This window comes from Cetorhinus maximus, chromosome 6 (assembly GCF_964194155.1).
Source record: "Cetorhinus maximus chromosome 6, sCetMax3.hap1.1, whole genome shotgun sequence".
NCBI lineage: Eukaryota > Metazoa > Chordata > Chondrichthyes > Lamniformes > Cetorhinidae > Cetorhinus > Cetorhinus maximus.
The window spans coordinates 144,151,107-144,167,006 of record NC_135884.1 but is presented as its reverse complement, the minus strand read 5'-3'; the positions used below and the strand labels follow the sequence as shown (position 1 = coordinate 144,167,006).

Here is a 15,900-nt window from a genome sequence, read left to right as displayed (position 1 = left end):
AGTTCACATGTGTCTGCTGCCCTTGTTCTTCTGGGTGATAGATATCATGCGTTTGGAAGGTGCTGTCAAAGGAGCCTTGGTGAGTTGCTGCAGAGCATCCTATAGATGGTACACATTGCTGCTACAATGTGCTAGTGGTGAAGGGAGTGAATGTTTTAAGGTGGTGGATGGGTGCCGATCAAGCAGGCTGCTTTGTCCTGGGTTGTGTTGAGCTTCTTGAGTTCAGTACTAATCAGTAAGTCTTTCTGGAGCACCATCTCCACACTTTGGAAAGATATTTGAAATTGACTAATCTACATTTTGTTTGTAATTTTTAACTCAGTCACTTGAACTCAATATTCTCTGTGAATTTTGCAATTAAGTAAATAATGTAAGTCTCTCCATCTTTAGAATTTTTTGTAGGAATACTGAATACCTAAAGATGAAATCACACATGGTCACAATATACAAATTGAGTTAAGCACTCCCTAGAAACTGGTTAATGCAGATATTGTGTAGGCTTCTCTGACCACCCTTACTCTGCCCAGGTCAGTTAATTGGCAGGCTTTTTCAAATCATAACAGAAACATAAGTGAGCACCTCCAAGAATGTCAATCACAACTATAACCCTCCCCAATCAATACAGTAGGTTTATTATTGTGGTAGCATCCTTGATCTAGCTCCTCTTACATACACAATTCTTGAAATCAATATAGAATAAGAGATACTTGAGAATTTGAACTCTAAACTGAGCAGTTCCAGTGAAGGCATAGACAGCTCAGGTGAAGTGTATAATAAGATTATAACCACAAAATTAAATATATGGAAGGATTTATTTGTGGTGGAAAAGATACATAGCGAGATTTTTTTAAAAAGAAACAGGATTCCCTACTTACTAGTTCGGTGGATAAAAGGTGTGAAACTGAGTATCACAGACTAGGAAGATCCTAGGTTCAATCACTGGTTGGTGGTGACTTATCTCGATAAAGGCAGTGGTTTCCTTGGTATCTCTAACAAACATGTTTCTTTCACTTTTGGGAAATAGTGGGAGGAGTGTTGAAAAGATTAGCAGGTTGATTATCAACAGTTTGTACTGCATCATAAACGCTCCTTCTGTGGCCAACAAGTCCTGGAGTGGGACTTGAACCCGGAACTTCTGTCTCAGAGACTGGGGTGCTACCTACTGAGCCACAAGACCTCCAAAGTGCAGTGGTAGAAATGGCACAATTAACTTCAGTGTCTTGGGTTAGAGCGGAGAGAATTTAAAAAACTGGTTTCTCTTTCTGACTGCTAGTCACTGGGCGTTTGGTTGTCAACTGAAGATTAGATCAGATTTGGATGGTATGCACTCTGTGGTTGAACAGCCACTTGACATTCATTGACCGGGTCCATATGTGAAGGCTGGCCACTTGGACAAGGTACTGAAGCACATCTGGTGCCTATGTAAGCATACTCCACCATGATTCAGTGTCTTCAGAAGAAGGGAGACAAAAGTGAGGTCGGTTGGTGGGGTAGAGTGTTGCGGAGAGAGGTTAGCAGGTTTTGATAAACCAGAAAAATATGCAAAACAAGAGAAAATTTTCAGCTGCCAGAGACCTTCCAAGGCACTTTTTATGGCTTCAGCTACTCCAAAAGAAAATAAATAGCAGTGATTTTTCTTTTCTTCTGTGGTGCAGGGCCATTCAAATATTACAGCTGGCACTCAGTGTTGGATGAAATTTTCAACATAACTGCATGTGTGTGTTGTTGGGACTGACAACCAGGAGAGGGAACAGATGCAACACTTACTGGTCCCTGCTGAGTTCAGAAGTGAAATGAAATGAAAACAAACATACGTTCCTATTCTATTTTCATTACACCAAACTGACTGGCTCTTTGAATGGGCCAAGTTGAATCCCAAAGTGACATTTTAATTTCAGGGTGGTACAAGCCTATTGCTTCCCCGCTCCAGTAAAATCCTAAAACCTCATCTTGTGCATTTTTTTTTAATGTGCGTCTTGTATATCTGGCTTCAAATTTGCAACTTTGTTTTTTTTTTGCAGATTTGGCCATGCTATAAAATCCAATAGTTTACAAAAGGCTCCCCCCTCCTGGAATTTTGCATTTCCCACTTGGCTGCCCAAAAACTGTGAACAGAAGACGAACAATTCCACTATGGTGAATGTAAAATAACATATTATTTTTATTATAAATTTCTGTCGCCCGACACGCCATAAGCTCAAAGTTGATCTTGCCAGGCCCCAACCTGGTTGCTACATTGTTAAATAATCAACATCACCAAACAAGCCAAAGTCACTGGAAGCTTGTTGTCAAAAGCCAAGGGATACTAGCACTGATGTTAGTAACAATTTTAATAGAGGGGAGAGCAGAAGGGGTGGAGAGAAATCAGCTGGGGAAAGTAATCACAGAGGTTACAGGTGTGAACGTAAGTAGGATTTTGCAGCCTATGCAGAAAGAATGGTAGAGGTAGGGTGGCGGGGTGGGGGCGCGGGTGGGAGGAAGCAGAGATGTTGTCAAAGCAAGAGATCTTGCCCATAGTACATGTTCCTAGTTCTCTCTCTTCTTTTCTGGTTTTGACTCTTTCTATTTTTCTTTCTTTTTCTCTGTGTCCTCTTTTGTTTCCTTTTTTCCCTTTTCTAATTCTTGCTGTGCTCATTTTTTCTCTCTTTTCCCCTCCCTTCTTTATTTGGTGAGGGATGCAGGTGCTGTTAGTTGCAGGTGTGGTTAATAGACAGGAAAAGAAGCTAGGCAGGACTTTTGAAACCATATATGCAAGGTTGAACCAGAGGCAGGTAACATAAATAGACAAACCAACAGGGTAGTATGACAAATAAAGCCTGACAGAAGAGCAAATGTTATAAAAAAAAGTGACGGTTGTTTTGGTTGGATTTTACTGGACTTCTATTACAAAATTGGTTGGTACACTTTAAACACTGCCAAAATAAAGTACATCAGTGAACCTGGTCCAAAACATTACTAATGTATTGGCGTTATGTAGTACTTCTAGATAAAAAAAATATTCCCAGGTGTCGACATCCATGTAAAAGATTGAATCAAGTCTAGTAAAATTAAGATAGAAGTGTAAAATGATACATTTTTGAAGGAAAAATGAAGAGAAGCCATGTAAGCTAAATGATGCCATTTTAAAGGGGCACAGCAACAGAGACCTAGGGGTTTGTTATGCAACTCTTTGAAGGTTGCAGAGCAAGTTGACAAATCTGCTAAAAAAAAAGCACACAGTCTTCTTGGCTTCATAAATAGGGGCTTCAAATGGAAAAGCAAGGGAGTTACAGTAAACCTTAGTAAATCACAGGTTAGATGTTGGGTGAAATAATCTGTCCAATTTTGAGTGCCATGCTTTAAGAAGGCTGTCAAGACCTTGGGAAGGGTACACAGAAGATTTACCAGAATGGTACTCAGGCGGAGAAACTGCAGTTTATGGCCAGTGTACAGAAGCTGTGAATGTTCTCTTTAAAACAGAGAGGGGAGATTTGATAGAAGTGTTCTAAAAGATGTATGTTTTGATAGACAAGATAGAGAGTATTGGTTTGTACTGGGAGGAGAATTGGTAACCAGAAAACAGAGAACACAGATTTAAGATAATTGGCAAAACAGGTAGGGGGAGATTTTTTTTTCACACAGCGAGTTGAACTGAATGAACTGCCTGAAAAGGATCTTGGAAGCAGATTCAATAGTAACTTTCAAAAGGGAATTGGATCTCTACTTTTAAAAAAGAAATTATAGGACGATGGGGAAACAGCAGGGGAGTGGGAGTAATTGCAAAGCACTTTGAAAGAACTGGGGCAGGCTTGATGGGCTGAATGGCCTCCTGTGCTGTATCATGCTATGAAAAGGCTTGCACTAAAATGTATTAGTCAGGTCTGATTTGGTCGATTTTTTTTATCGTTAGCAACTTTGGTAACAATGTAATTAGCAGGAGCTCTAAATCTATAGGAATTGTAACCTTTAATCTTCCAATGGGAACCCATACCTGTTCACCTATGTGTCATCAGAAATTATGCAATATTAGTGAGGTATAATGTACGGTATGGTAAGAAATGATAAAGCCTCTAGTTTCTGGTGGGCAGCACAGCAGGTTTGAACATAATCTTTTCAGTCTCAGGATCTGGATTTGGAATTCAGGCCAGACCAATGAGTTGAAAGTTCTGTCTTTTTGCTGTCTTTTTGTCAGCCCAGTTGGTAGCACTCTTGCCTCTGAATCACAAGGTTCTGTGTTCAAGTTCCATCCAGGGCTTGGGCACAAAAATCAAGGCTGACACTCCAGTACAGTACTGAAGGAGTACTGCGCTATCAGAGGTGCTGTCTTTCGGATGAGACATTAAATCGAGGGCCTATCTTCCTGCTCTCGGGGACGTAAAAGATCCCCTGACACTTTTTTGAAGAAGAACAGGGGAGTTATCCCATATTTTCTGTCCCATGTTCATTCCTCAATCAACTCTGCAAAAAACAGATTATCTGGTCATTATCATATTATGCGCAAATTGTCTGCCGCAATGCCTACATTACAACAGTGATCACATTTCAAAAGCAATTCATTGTCTGTAAAGCATTTTGAGATGCCTGGTGGTCATGAAAAGTGCTATACAAATGCAAGTCCTTTTCTTTTCAACTGCATGAAATGTTTTGGGTTCTTTGCAGAAAAACTCCATCAACACAACATTGGCTTGGGTTTGTCAATACCTTGATACTCTCACTCAAAGAGGCGCAAGAAATAGAAACGTAATACTGGGGCAATAAGGTGGTCGGTCATGTGGAATTTGGGTCAAGGCTTGTTGCTGGAGAGGAGTAGAGAAAACCTTACATCTAGCTATATTATCTTTGACCTCAAGTTCTCAAACATGGGACAGATGAGTACAAAGAAAATATATTAGAAGGAAATGCACAGAGTTCTGGGAATAGCTGAAAAAAAATTCAATCAGTAAATCCGTTGGACCAGTGAAAAATTAGTAATAAGCTGTCGTGTTGGGGTAACCAGTTTTCTGTCATCAAACAAAAAGCTGCAATTTCCATCACTCAACGAGAGTCTCTAGTGGCAGAAATTCAATATTGCACTGGAGCTTCATTTAGCAGACCCAGACAATTTGTCTAAGGCCACAAGAGTTTTTACACTATCAGAGTCGTTATGCCAGAATTAAATTTTAAACTTTGTCTCAGAACCAATATAAATTGCTGTTATGTTTGTCAAGCAAATATAATGTTTCTTTTCCCCTTTATTTTAGGAGAAACAAAAACCCCAGCTTGATTGCTCCAACAACTGAGCCGTCCATCTCCCTTTGTCTGGAACAATTTCAAACAACTTGTAGAAAACTGTGACATGAAACTTACTGTGTTGAGAATGCAAAACACATCAACTATAGCAGCTCTTTATGACTTCTGATTCAGTTAAAATAAAGATTAATGCTTAAAATCCATGCAAAATAACAGTGATTGGAGAAGCAGCAACTGCCAACACTGCAATAGAAGGAGGAACTCACAGGAGATGGAAATGGAAAGGACACGTGGAGGGAAAAGGACAAGCAGCTGTCAACACTGGGAAAAGGTTAGGAGTGAGATATATGATCAGCAAGTGGGACAGATTGCGAATTCATTTAAACATATAGAGCTGCGTCCATTTTAAAGCATGACATATATTAAATTAGGTCAGATTTTTAAATCCAAATAAGTCACTGTCACTCCTACTGAGTGGCATTTGGTAGATATAGGGAGAAACAGGGAGAGAAAAAATATAGGGGAAGGATGAAAGTCATACCACTGCCAGTGTGAAGATCAAGATGCACAACATAGACTTAGGAGCAGGAGTAGGCTATTCAGTCCTTTGAGCCTGTTCTGCCATTCAATAAGATCGTGGCTCATCTGGTTGTGGTCTCAAATCCGCCTTGCCATCTGCCCCCACCCCCCATAACCATAACCATAAACATAGCACAAGGCATCGTCTTCAGAAAAGGTGAGACACTGAAAGTATAGGAAGCATAAAAAATTTCAAAGAAAAACAAGGGAGATCATGAAGTAGAGTGAGAAACAGGACAGAAGACCACCCCTAGTACTATTTTAATATGACGGGAAAACTTATAACCGGATGTCTAATTTGTTCATTCAATGGCCTCCTGAGATGCTGAGTGGAGAAATTGTTGCAACAGGTCTTAGTGAGCAGGTTGATGTGATCCATGGTCTGCGACTCATGGCTACAACTGCACTTTGGGTAGTCCCTTATCTTCTAATTATGGAGCAGGGGCTACATTGTTCATGCCTTGTGAAAATTCGGTTGAGAGCTGCCCACTGTCTGAGGGAGTTCAAAGCCTGGGGTCTCTGCTGTTGAGTCAGTGATGAGGTGTTGGTTCTTTATGCTGCACGTGTTGAAGATTCCATCCATCTGGATTGTGGGTTGATAGCAGCTATTTGAATATTAGCTGCTGTTTCCCATAATGGCTAAAGCAATTTCAAGCACTTTCTTGATGGGTTTTTCAAATCTTTGTGAATGGGAAGATCAGAGCTGCTCATCCCTTTTTCAAACTCATGGAGCATGGTGGTGATGTAGCAAATGACAGGTAGGAGATAATATCCAACCCTCAATTACAGTGGACTAAAAGTCCCTGATACTATCCTCCTGCTGGCATTTAGATGAACGTCCATGACCTTTGTGGGTCAGCTGCAGGACCATGAGGCACAGTAGTATTTGGCTGCAGTTTTGAGATGCTGTACCTGTATATCAACCTTGGTCCCCTCCCCTAACTCATTGATATAGATTGTAGTTTGCTGATCCTTGTGGTACTCTACTAGTTACAGCTTTACAACCTGAAAATGATCTATTTATCTGTCCATTAACCAATCCTCAATCTATGGGAATATATTATCTCTAATTCCACGAGCCCCAATTTTGTGTAACAAACTCTTGTGTGTCACCTTCTTGAATGTCTTTTTTGAAAATCTAAATACACTACATCCACTGGTTGTGCCTTATCTGTCCTCTAGCTACAAACTCAAAAAACAGATCCCTTTCATAAATCCATGTTGATTCTTCCCAAAAATATTATGATTTTCTAGGTACCTTGCCACCATGCCCCTTATAATAGGTTTTAGCATTTTCCCAGCCACAGTTGTCAGGTTAACTGGCCTTAAGTTCAGTATTCTCTCTCCCTCCTTTCTTGAATAGTGGGGCTATGCTTGCTACCTTCTAATCCACTAGAATCATTCTAAAATCTAGGGAGTTCTGAAAGATCAAAACCAGTGGATCCTCAGCTGCCTCTTTTAAAACCCAAGGATGTAGGCCATCAGGTCCAGGGGATCTGTTGGCTGTTTGACCCATTAACTTATCCAGTACTAAGTTCCTCGCTCTCTCTAGACTTTGGTTCCCCACTATTTCCAGAATGTTTTTTGTGTTTTCCACAATGAAGACAGGTACAGGGGCTGGATTTTCCTGGTCCTGTGGTGGTGGGCTTGGAGGTGTGGGAGCCAGGGAAATAAGGGACGAGCCACGTCAGAACAGCTACCCAACACACTCCCATCCCCAGGTAATTTTCTCAGGAGAGGGTTGGGAATTGGATCGGCTGCCCCCTCCACAGAGGCGGACAGTCAATTACGCCAGTTAAGGCTTCAAACAGGGGTGATTTTGCAGCCTTGCCAACCATTTGCTGCTGGCAGAGCAGACCCTGCTGCATGTGGAGGCCTCAGCTCAATGGAGGCAAACACCCAGAGGCAGGCTGAGACACAATCAGAGCTGAAGGCTTCGTGCTATGTTGACAGGACTGTGATCATGAAAGGCCACAATCACGGCTGTACCCAATCCAGCGGAGAGGTTTCCCTACCAATCCTATGAGTCTGCCAGCCAAGATCTTGTTTATTTCTTCACTGTTGTGCAGTCCAACGAGGGTGCCCTCGCAGTCCCTGGCCTGCCTTAGCATCACCCACCTCTCCTGATTGGAGCTCCAGAGCTCCTGTCCCTCTTATTGGACCTGCAGCATTGAGCAGTCACCCATTGTCCTTAATGGGATGGTGAATGTGCAGATGGCTTTCCAAAAAATTACTGAGGTGCTCTGACTGCCAGAGAGTGAGGGCTTATGACCCCCATGCGGTCCAGAAGCCCGTGGGAGAATCCAACCCAAAGTATATGTTTATTGCCTCTGCCATTCCATTATCATAGAATCATAGAATGGCTATAGCATAGGAAGAGGCCATTCAGCCTGTCGTGTCCATGCTGGCTCTCTGTAACAGCAATTCGCCTAGTGCCGTTTCACCATAGCCTCATTGATCCCCATTATAATCTCTCCTATTGACTGTTAAATGGTCCAAGCTTAATTTTGTTAATCTCTTCATTTTTACAATCTGTTTTTATGTCCCTTGCTAATGTACTCTCATGTTCTCTTTTCTCTTTATTAATTTCTTGGTCCAATCCTCAGGCTCACTACAACGTTTTTGGCAGCATTAAGAGCCTTTTTCTTTAATCCAGTACTTTCTTTAATTTATCTTGCTAACAATGGTAGGGCCGCTTTTTCCAGGGGGTTTTTATTCCTTAAGGGAATGGATATTGGATGCATAGCATGAGCTAATTCTTGAAATACTTGTCATTTTTTATCTATCATCATACCTTATAATCTCGATCCCCAACCTACCTGAGCCAACTCAACCCTCGTAGTTTGCTTTCTATAGACTTAGCCTCGGAATGAACGAAATCACTTTTTAGCGCAACATAAAATTGGATCATATTGTGATCACTCTTCCCCAGAGGATCATTTATAATAAGGTTATTAATTAAAGCTTTCTAATTGTATAATACTAGATCTAAAATAGTCTGTCCCCTAGTTGATTCCTCAACATATTGATTTAGAAAACTATCTTGAATATATTCCATGAACGCATCTCAAAGTGACTCAGGTTATATTGAGGCTTAAGCATCTATATAATCACCATTGAAAATTGTGATTTATACTTCAGCAACGAACACCTCTAACAAGTCTTGACTAACAATTTATGTTCTACTGTATTGTGCTGTATTCCCTAGCTTGCTTTCTCATTATCTCATTTTCTACCGACAGATGCTCCCAAAGGTTACAAAGCAATTTTTTCCCCTGTTTTATTATATTACACTTTTTGTTCTTTACCAAACAGCAACAAGAGAGGCAGCAGCAGCATGAACATGACTGACAAGTGTTCCTTAATCCTGACAAATTCAGCAATAAGCAATCCCCACATCCTTTGTTGTGCCCTTATTTGATGCAATTCCTCCTCTCATATCCCCTTCTAACTGCTGGTTAAAAAACTAAAACTGTACACCAGCTGAAACTATACAAAAGAAAGGATTTCACTCACTTTGCTGCCAATTTAAATAAAGGTAAGTGTATGTATCTATTTATATTGTTGAATGAGAAATTGTTGAAATCCTGTTGGGAGTATTAATTATAGAAAAGGTCCAGTGTCACCACAAGAGCATTTCATTATCACACGGAGCAGAATAAAGAGAATCAAACTTCCACGAAACCCACCAAATGAGCCCTCCTCTCAGAATGCTTGTTTTCTTTTAGCTCTTTGAAACTCAGAAAGCATATTATTTAGTGGAATTACAGATAAGTGCAGCAGCATACAATGCTGAGTTCAAGCAGTAAAATAAACATGAGCAGGCTGGTTCCAGCAAGTTTTCCCCCTATAAGCCTGTTCAGTACTGAAAATGCCAGGGAAACCCTGGCAGGGTTGCTGCTCTCTTTATGACTTTTCTTGCTCCTGTCACCCCAAATAGCGCTACAGCAGGTCTACAATCATGCATATCATCCAACTTTGAAAGCTGTTGTTGTGGGGTCTGCGGACTGTTTCTGCCAATTAGCTGTAAGGCCTCAATGGAGACATCCCAATGGAATCTCTGCCTTATTACATTTGTCCCATTGAAATTTTTCAGAGCAGTCAGCAAAGCATCAGCAAAAGTCCAACAGAAGACCTTAATAATAATATATTTAGGTTCAAATTATTTAGATATTGCCTTTTTATGCTAAACACCGTGAAGATGTGAATGGGTGATTCCTTCCCAGATCAAATCCAATGCCAATTTTAAACCAACAATAAATTATGCATGAGTGTGCTTTTTCACCCCGACAGCAGACGCTTTCCACTGCCTCTGTGATGGTATGACTTGATGGCACAAATGCACAACTTATCCGTGCTTCTGGGGTACACAGTGCCAACTCTATCACACCATCTCTTAAATAAAAGAAACTCCAGCTTGTAACTAATTATTTGGCTGCAGAAAACCAATTACAGTCCTCGGTTTAAATGTACGGGGTAGATAATCATGATAACTGCACAGTACTTTGTCCCCATTTGCGTTGTGCAGTTGAAAGTAGCTGGCACTGTACACTGAGACAGATTATCAAGGTTTCGATTTTTCATTTTCGTTGTCAAGGATCATTTGGAAGCTGTTTTTTTCCCGAAGTGCTCAGAGTAAATAGACCATCAACTGTTGTTTCAGGTTTGCGACAGATACCATCTGCTGGCTTGAAAAGGACCCAAAATTTTGTCTCTGAGCATTTTTTAAATGAAACCTGATATGGCGACAGATTCCGTGGTTCATTGCTAAAAATATTTAGTTTCCATTTATAAGCTGATGACTGATGGACAAGCATTTTGGAGACATAATTAGTTGGAGAGTTCATGCTTCTGTGTTAGCCAGCTGCAGTTCTGGGGTAGGAACACGTCACAGAGAGGACGAAAAAAAAACCTGAAATTGAGACATCACATGTTGCATAGACCCTTATTAGAACCTATATTTGCATTAAGCTTATCCACAGTGTTTGCAAAGTTTTGTCCAAGAACACCTGTAAAACTGTGTCTTCTTAGTGAGTTACAACCCATTTCCATCAGAGCATTTATTAACACCAATAATCTTGCAGCAATTGTTTTGTTTATTTTAGGCTTTATATGCAGGTGCTGTTCTGTTTAATGCCAGCAAGGTTGTTACATGGAGGCAGGTCATGGCTGAGGTACTAAATGAGTACTTTGCATCTGTCTTTACCAAGAAGGAAGATTCTGCCCAAGTCATAGTGGAAGAGGAAGTAATTTAAAAAAGGCCAAAAAGAAAGCTTTGTACCAAATACTATTTTCTTTTTTGTATTCAGCTTATACGTTAACTACAAAATGTGGCATTTCCCTTTTATACATCTCATCCATCTCCATGGAATTACAGTTCTTTTAGCAAAAAGTCCACAGTTACTCCCAGCTTCCAATGTGTTACCATATCCCCATTTCGCCAAGTAATAACTTGGAGCTACCATCTCCAGACGCTTTCCTCAGTTTTCGGAGTGTTTCTTAAATCATCCTCCAGCAAGTCCAGCCTGTTCCAATGATTTTTCTTCCCTCTGGTCATGCCAGAACAAATCTCCCAGAATCTTTAGAAGGCTGAAGGATGTGCCCTTTCGACTAGGGTACCCAGCTATGGTAGCTCACAAAACTAAGCAGCCTCTTCACTCTGCTGACCAAACAAAAACTTCTATCTGTACATTCACTGATTTGTAGGGAAGCCTGTAACCTGATCTCAAAATTGGCTTCCTGTGCCCTCTTCCTTATCATAAATTGAAACACATTAATCTTGTATCTAGGTTGAAATTCTAATCAGCTATCCTTGATCCCAACTCACCTTTCATCTTAAAAGTAAATGGGCAGTTCACAGCACAACTATTTACAACCTGATACCTATAATACATTCACCTAAACATATTTCTGGGACTTTGGGAGACTCAGTCTACCCATTGCAAACTCAAACTACTGCCAGTGTCTCAAAGCATAAATACCTTGCACTTCTTTCTCAGTAAAATAATCCAAGCCTTCCTTTGATCTCGAACAATCAAACCACCCAGGCTTACTGTCAGGCAGACTGAGAGTAGGTCAACAACCCCTTCACTTATCCTAAATTTAAAGCTACAGTCCCAAAATATAATAATCTTATAAACCTTATAACTGTAACACAAGATGAGAGATCACACATATTGGAGAAGATGGTTGAGAGACCACCTTCTAACCAATACCATGTTATACATGCTAAGCAATGCACAGAGAAGGCACTCCAGAAAAATAAAATGCCACCAAATAACTGTTGAGTGCTACAGTTTGTTGTGGGTTCAAATCTCACACCGGGAATGGAGCACAAAAGTTTAGCCCTACACTCCGGCGCAGTACTGAAGGTGTACTACACTGTCAGAGGTGCCGTTTCTCGGATAAAATTTTAAAGCAAGGCCGTGCTTGCCTTCTTGGGTGGGCATTAAAGATCCTATGGCACTATTTTGAAGAAGAGTAGGGGAGTTCTCCCAGGTATCCTGGTCAATGTTTATTCCCCAATCGACATCTCAAAATAATATTATTTAGTCACTATCACACTGCTGTTTATGGGAGCTTGCTGTGCAGGCAGTGGCTGCTGTGTGGTGTGATGGGGAGAAGAGGGTCTGGTACCTGGGGATAGTTATATGAGGCTCGTCTTGCATTCTTAACTGAAATAATTAACAAAATCATTATCATTGGCAACACTGAATATTACTTGATACCTTTAGAAAAGCACTTCAAACCAATTAAGTAGGACATTTTAATTGTAAAATTGCATTTTAATCTAAAATGCAAGACATGAAGGACTGTGGTAGACTAAGACTCCTTAGTCAATACAACAGGTATTTCAATGGTTGTTTGGGGTCGGGGGTGGGGTGGTGTTAGTACATTTAAACAATTTTTTGCAGCCCATTTTTCCTCGGATTACACCAGCTGACATCTCCATATGTCATCATAAATCCGCCCATGAACCTGCAGTAAATGGCTGGGACTGTTAAATTTAACAGCTGCATGCCAGAGAATTTATCATTTCTTTTGCCATTTGAACTTTCACATTGAAATTTCATTGGCTGCCACACTCTAACCCGCATTCAGGTCTTCCTCTATTTCTTTGCCATTCATGGAAACTTCACCATATCATTTGCACTTTTGTTAATCCTTGCTCCATGGCGAGGCAACTTTCTCACTTTGTCATTGCTTCCCGTGAATTTAAAATAAAAAACCTCAACACTCCTTTGGGGGTAGAATTTCTCTTTAAATTTTCTTCAGGGAAAAGGAATAAGGAAAATGAAAATCCCTGGGAATCATGGAGACAGTGCAATGTAAGATGTGATAAACTCCCTTGTCTTGCCTGAATAAATATGAATCAACAAGAAGATATTTATTCTGGACTACTAGATACTGTACACGAGTGTCTGCTTGTTCACTCTCACAGCTGCATTATGGCAGTTGTATCACTTCCCAACAGTGGCTGTATTGTATTTGTAATTCCATTGATTGTTGTGGGTGTGCTGCAAACATTGATGTATTCCTTGCCAGCATGTTCACTTGCTTACTTTCTTTCTGCTTAAAGGGGAATGGTCCCCAATGAAGAGCACAGCTTAGGATCCCTCTTGCTCCTCTGTCTTGGTATGTTATTCTTATGTATCTCAAGTCTGTTCCCACTGACGCACATCTTGATTTGATGCTAGCGGCGAACAGGTAATCAGGCCAAAAGTGTTCTTCAACCAATGGCAGAGAGCTTTGTAATGATTCTGACTTACTCTTTAATTTTCCATCACAAGGAAAGAAGTGGCTCATTGAAGAATATTTTTAACTAACACAGGGTCGGGTGTAACATTGGTTTTACACCGGCCCAATATTACTCTCCATTGATCTTAGTCGAGCCGGGTGTAAAACCAGTATTGCACCAGATCCTATCAGTCTCCTTACCAAAGGTTGAGGTTAAAATTGTACCCATCATCTCAGTTTCCTACCCAGCTTAGGCCAAATCAGAGGGTGGGAATTGGGAAGGAACTCTTGGCCTGTTCAGTCTGGATAGAGGGGTGACATGCTGTGCTGTTGAGCTGTCTATTCCTGATCAGCAAATATCCTGTTTTATTGCATCATTTTATTTTGCCATGAGCACCCAAAATAGCTTAATTCTTTGAGGACTGCTATATCAAACTGAAAAAGGTAACCATCCACTTTTCTAAGTCAACAAATGCTGGAAGCTAAGGAAGGTCCTCTCAATTTCTTCAATAGTATTAACTACTATACAGTATTAAGGCCTGTGCTAGGCATTAAGCCCTATGGCATTCAAGAGTGACCATGTAAACTTTGCTTTCCCCTACTTTCTGTAATTATTCAACCAAGTTACTTACTGACTTGCTGGCTCACAGTGAAGTACATCATGGAAAAGAGACTTCTGTTCCATTAAACTAAGGCACCGAGATGAAAGGGGGGGTGCTCCGACTCAATACATCATTAGAACATCACTCAAAGAGTCTGCACCATCTCTGCAGAATGGTTGAGAGTGAATGTGACACAGGAGCATCTCCCCTCATTATGTAAACAGATGCATTCTTGTACACCGATCACAAGTCTTCCAAGTTCAAATGAAAAATTAACTTTCACATTTACCCTGCACCATTTTATTCATACACCTTTTTGTTTCATACTGGAAAATTCTAAGTGCGCCCAAATGTGAAAAAAGTGTGTTAGAAGCCTACTTTAAGTAGTATGTGACGAATTAACCAAACGCTGTTGGATATGGCAAGGGTTAAGTCTGAAAACTTACAGCACTGCATCACTTTACTTACACATTACAAGTGAGCAAGCATGATAAAGATATGATCTGTGGTGTTTTATTCTGTGCCTTAGTTGTCATAACAATTTCAGTAAAATACAATAGCAGGCATTTGAAATATTCATGTAGTTGCATTATAGGCATTTTTCCACTAGAATTTCAGTGAATGTAATGGTGGGTGGGTGACATTTTTTTCTGTTCTGTTCACTTGAACTGTGGAGTACACCCAAGAGTACAGTTGTTGTTTTTGCTCTTCCAAAGTTAGGCTGAATTTGGAAAGCACTTTAAGCTACATAGGACCAGGGTGAAATATTGGTGCCGATGGAACAACCTGACATTGCAAATTAGGCATCTGCCAGACAAAAAGTATAGATTAAGCACCATTTTCCACAATAGTGTCAACAATGGTTTTATAAAACAAGAATGTTGGTAACATTAAATTTTGACATGGGTCCTTTTCCTAAATCATTCAGAAAGCATATGGTACACAATAAACTATGAACACCCTGCCCACCATGAGCTCAATTACTTTTATCCACCATACAAACTCAAGGATTGTATGACCGCCAACGCTCCCACCTCTGAAACATCATGGAGATAAATCAATGTGGTTACAAAATTAAGATATTCCTGCCCATTGCAACATTTGCTTCTCAACCAATATCACAATGAACGCATTACCCAGCCGTGTATTTCACAACTATTTGTGGGATCTTGCTGTGTGAAAACTAGTAGCTGCGTTTGCCTGCATAACAGCAGTCACTGCACTTGAAAATAATCCACTGCATCACAGATACATTGAAATGCTTTTGAGAGATATGATAAAGTGCTACATAAACACAATTTTTTAATCCTCATCATTCAGTCTTATTTTGCAAAAAGGAGCCAGAAAAGGGGGAGGGGAAGAGGAAATCTTGCTGGAGTCCGGGGTAATGAACCAACTGAAGGAAATTGGTTTTAACTTTGATGTGAGCTTTATTCAGAGAGTTCCACAGAAATGAAATGTTATTGATTACACATAAAGCACAGTACTAAATATACCATAATGTTGCCCTCAAGGCATTTTGGTTAAAGAGGCGTTGCTGCCAAAACGATGATGCTAGTTTTAGAACTGCTAAAAGTCAACAGAAGGACCACTTTTATTTTCAGCCAGCTCACTATCACGAAGCTGTGCCAGCTCGGGAAGCTGAAACCCGAAGTGAAGGGACAAATGTGATAGGGTCACAATCCAATCTGTCCTTATGAACAGTTATCAAATTCCAAGCATAACTATTTTATTTTGAGCATTTCCAGCTCACTTTAAAAAGACAACACAAGAG

At 40.4% G+C, this 15,900-nt stretch overlaps 1 protein-coding gene across 3 annotated transcripts in view; it reads right to left on the bottom strand.

The window, feature by feature from the left end:
- wwox (WW domain containing oxidoreductase) overlaps positions 1–15,900 on the bottom strand; it is a 968,269-nt gene that overhangs the window by 334,235 nt on the left and 618,134 nt on the right. Inside the window, exon 9 of one of the 3 annotated variants that reach the window (XM_078544630.1) lies at positions 2,135–4,437. The exons of the other annotated variants lie outside the window; for them this stretch is intronic. Within the exon in view, the coding sequence (XP_078400756.1) occupies positions 4,432–4,437 (6 nt within the window). The 3' untranslated portion in view covers positions 2,135–4,431. Of the gene's footprint in view, positions 1–2,134; positions 4,438–15,900 lie in introns of those variants that run through there. 3 annotated transcript variants of the gene reach the window in all.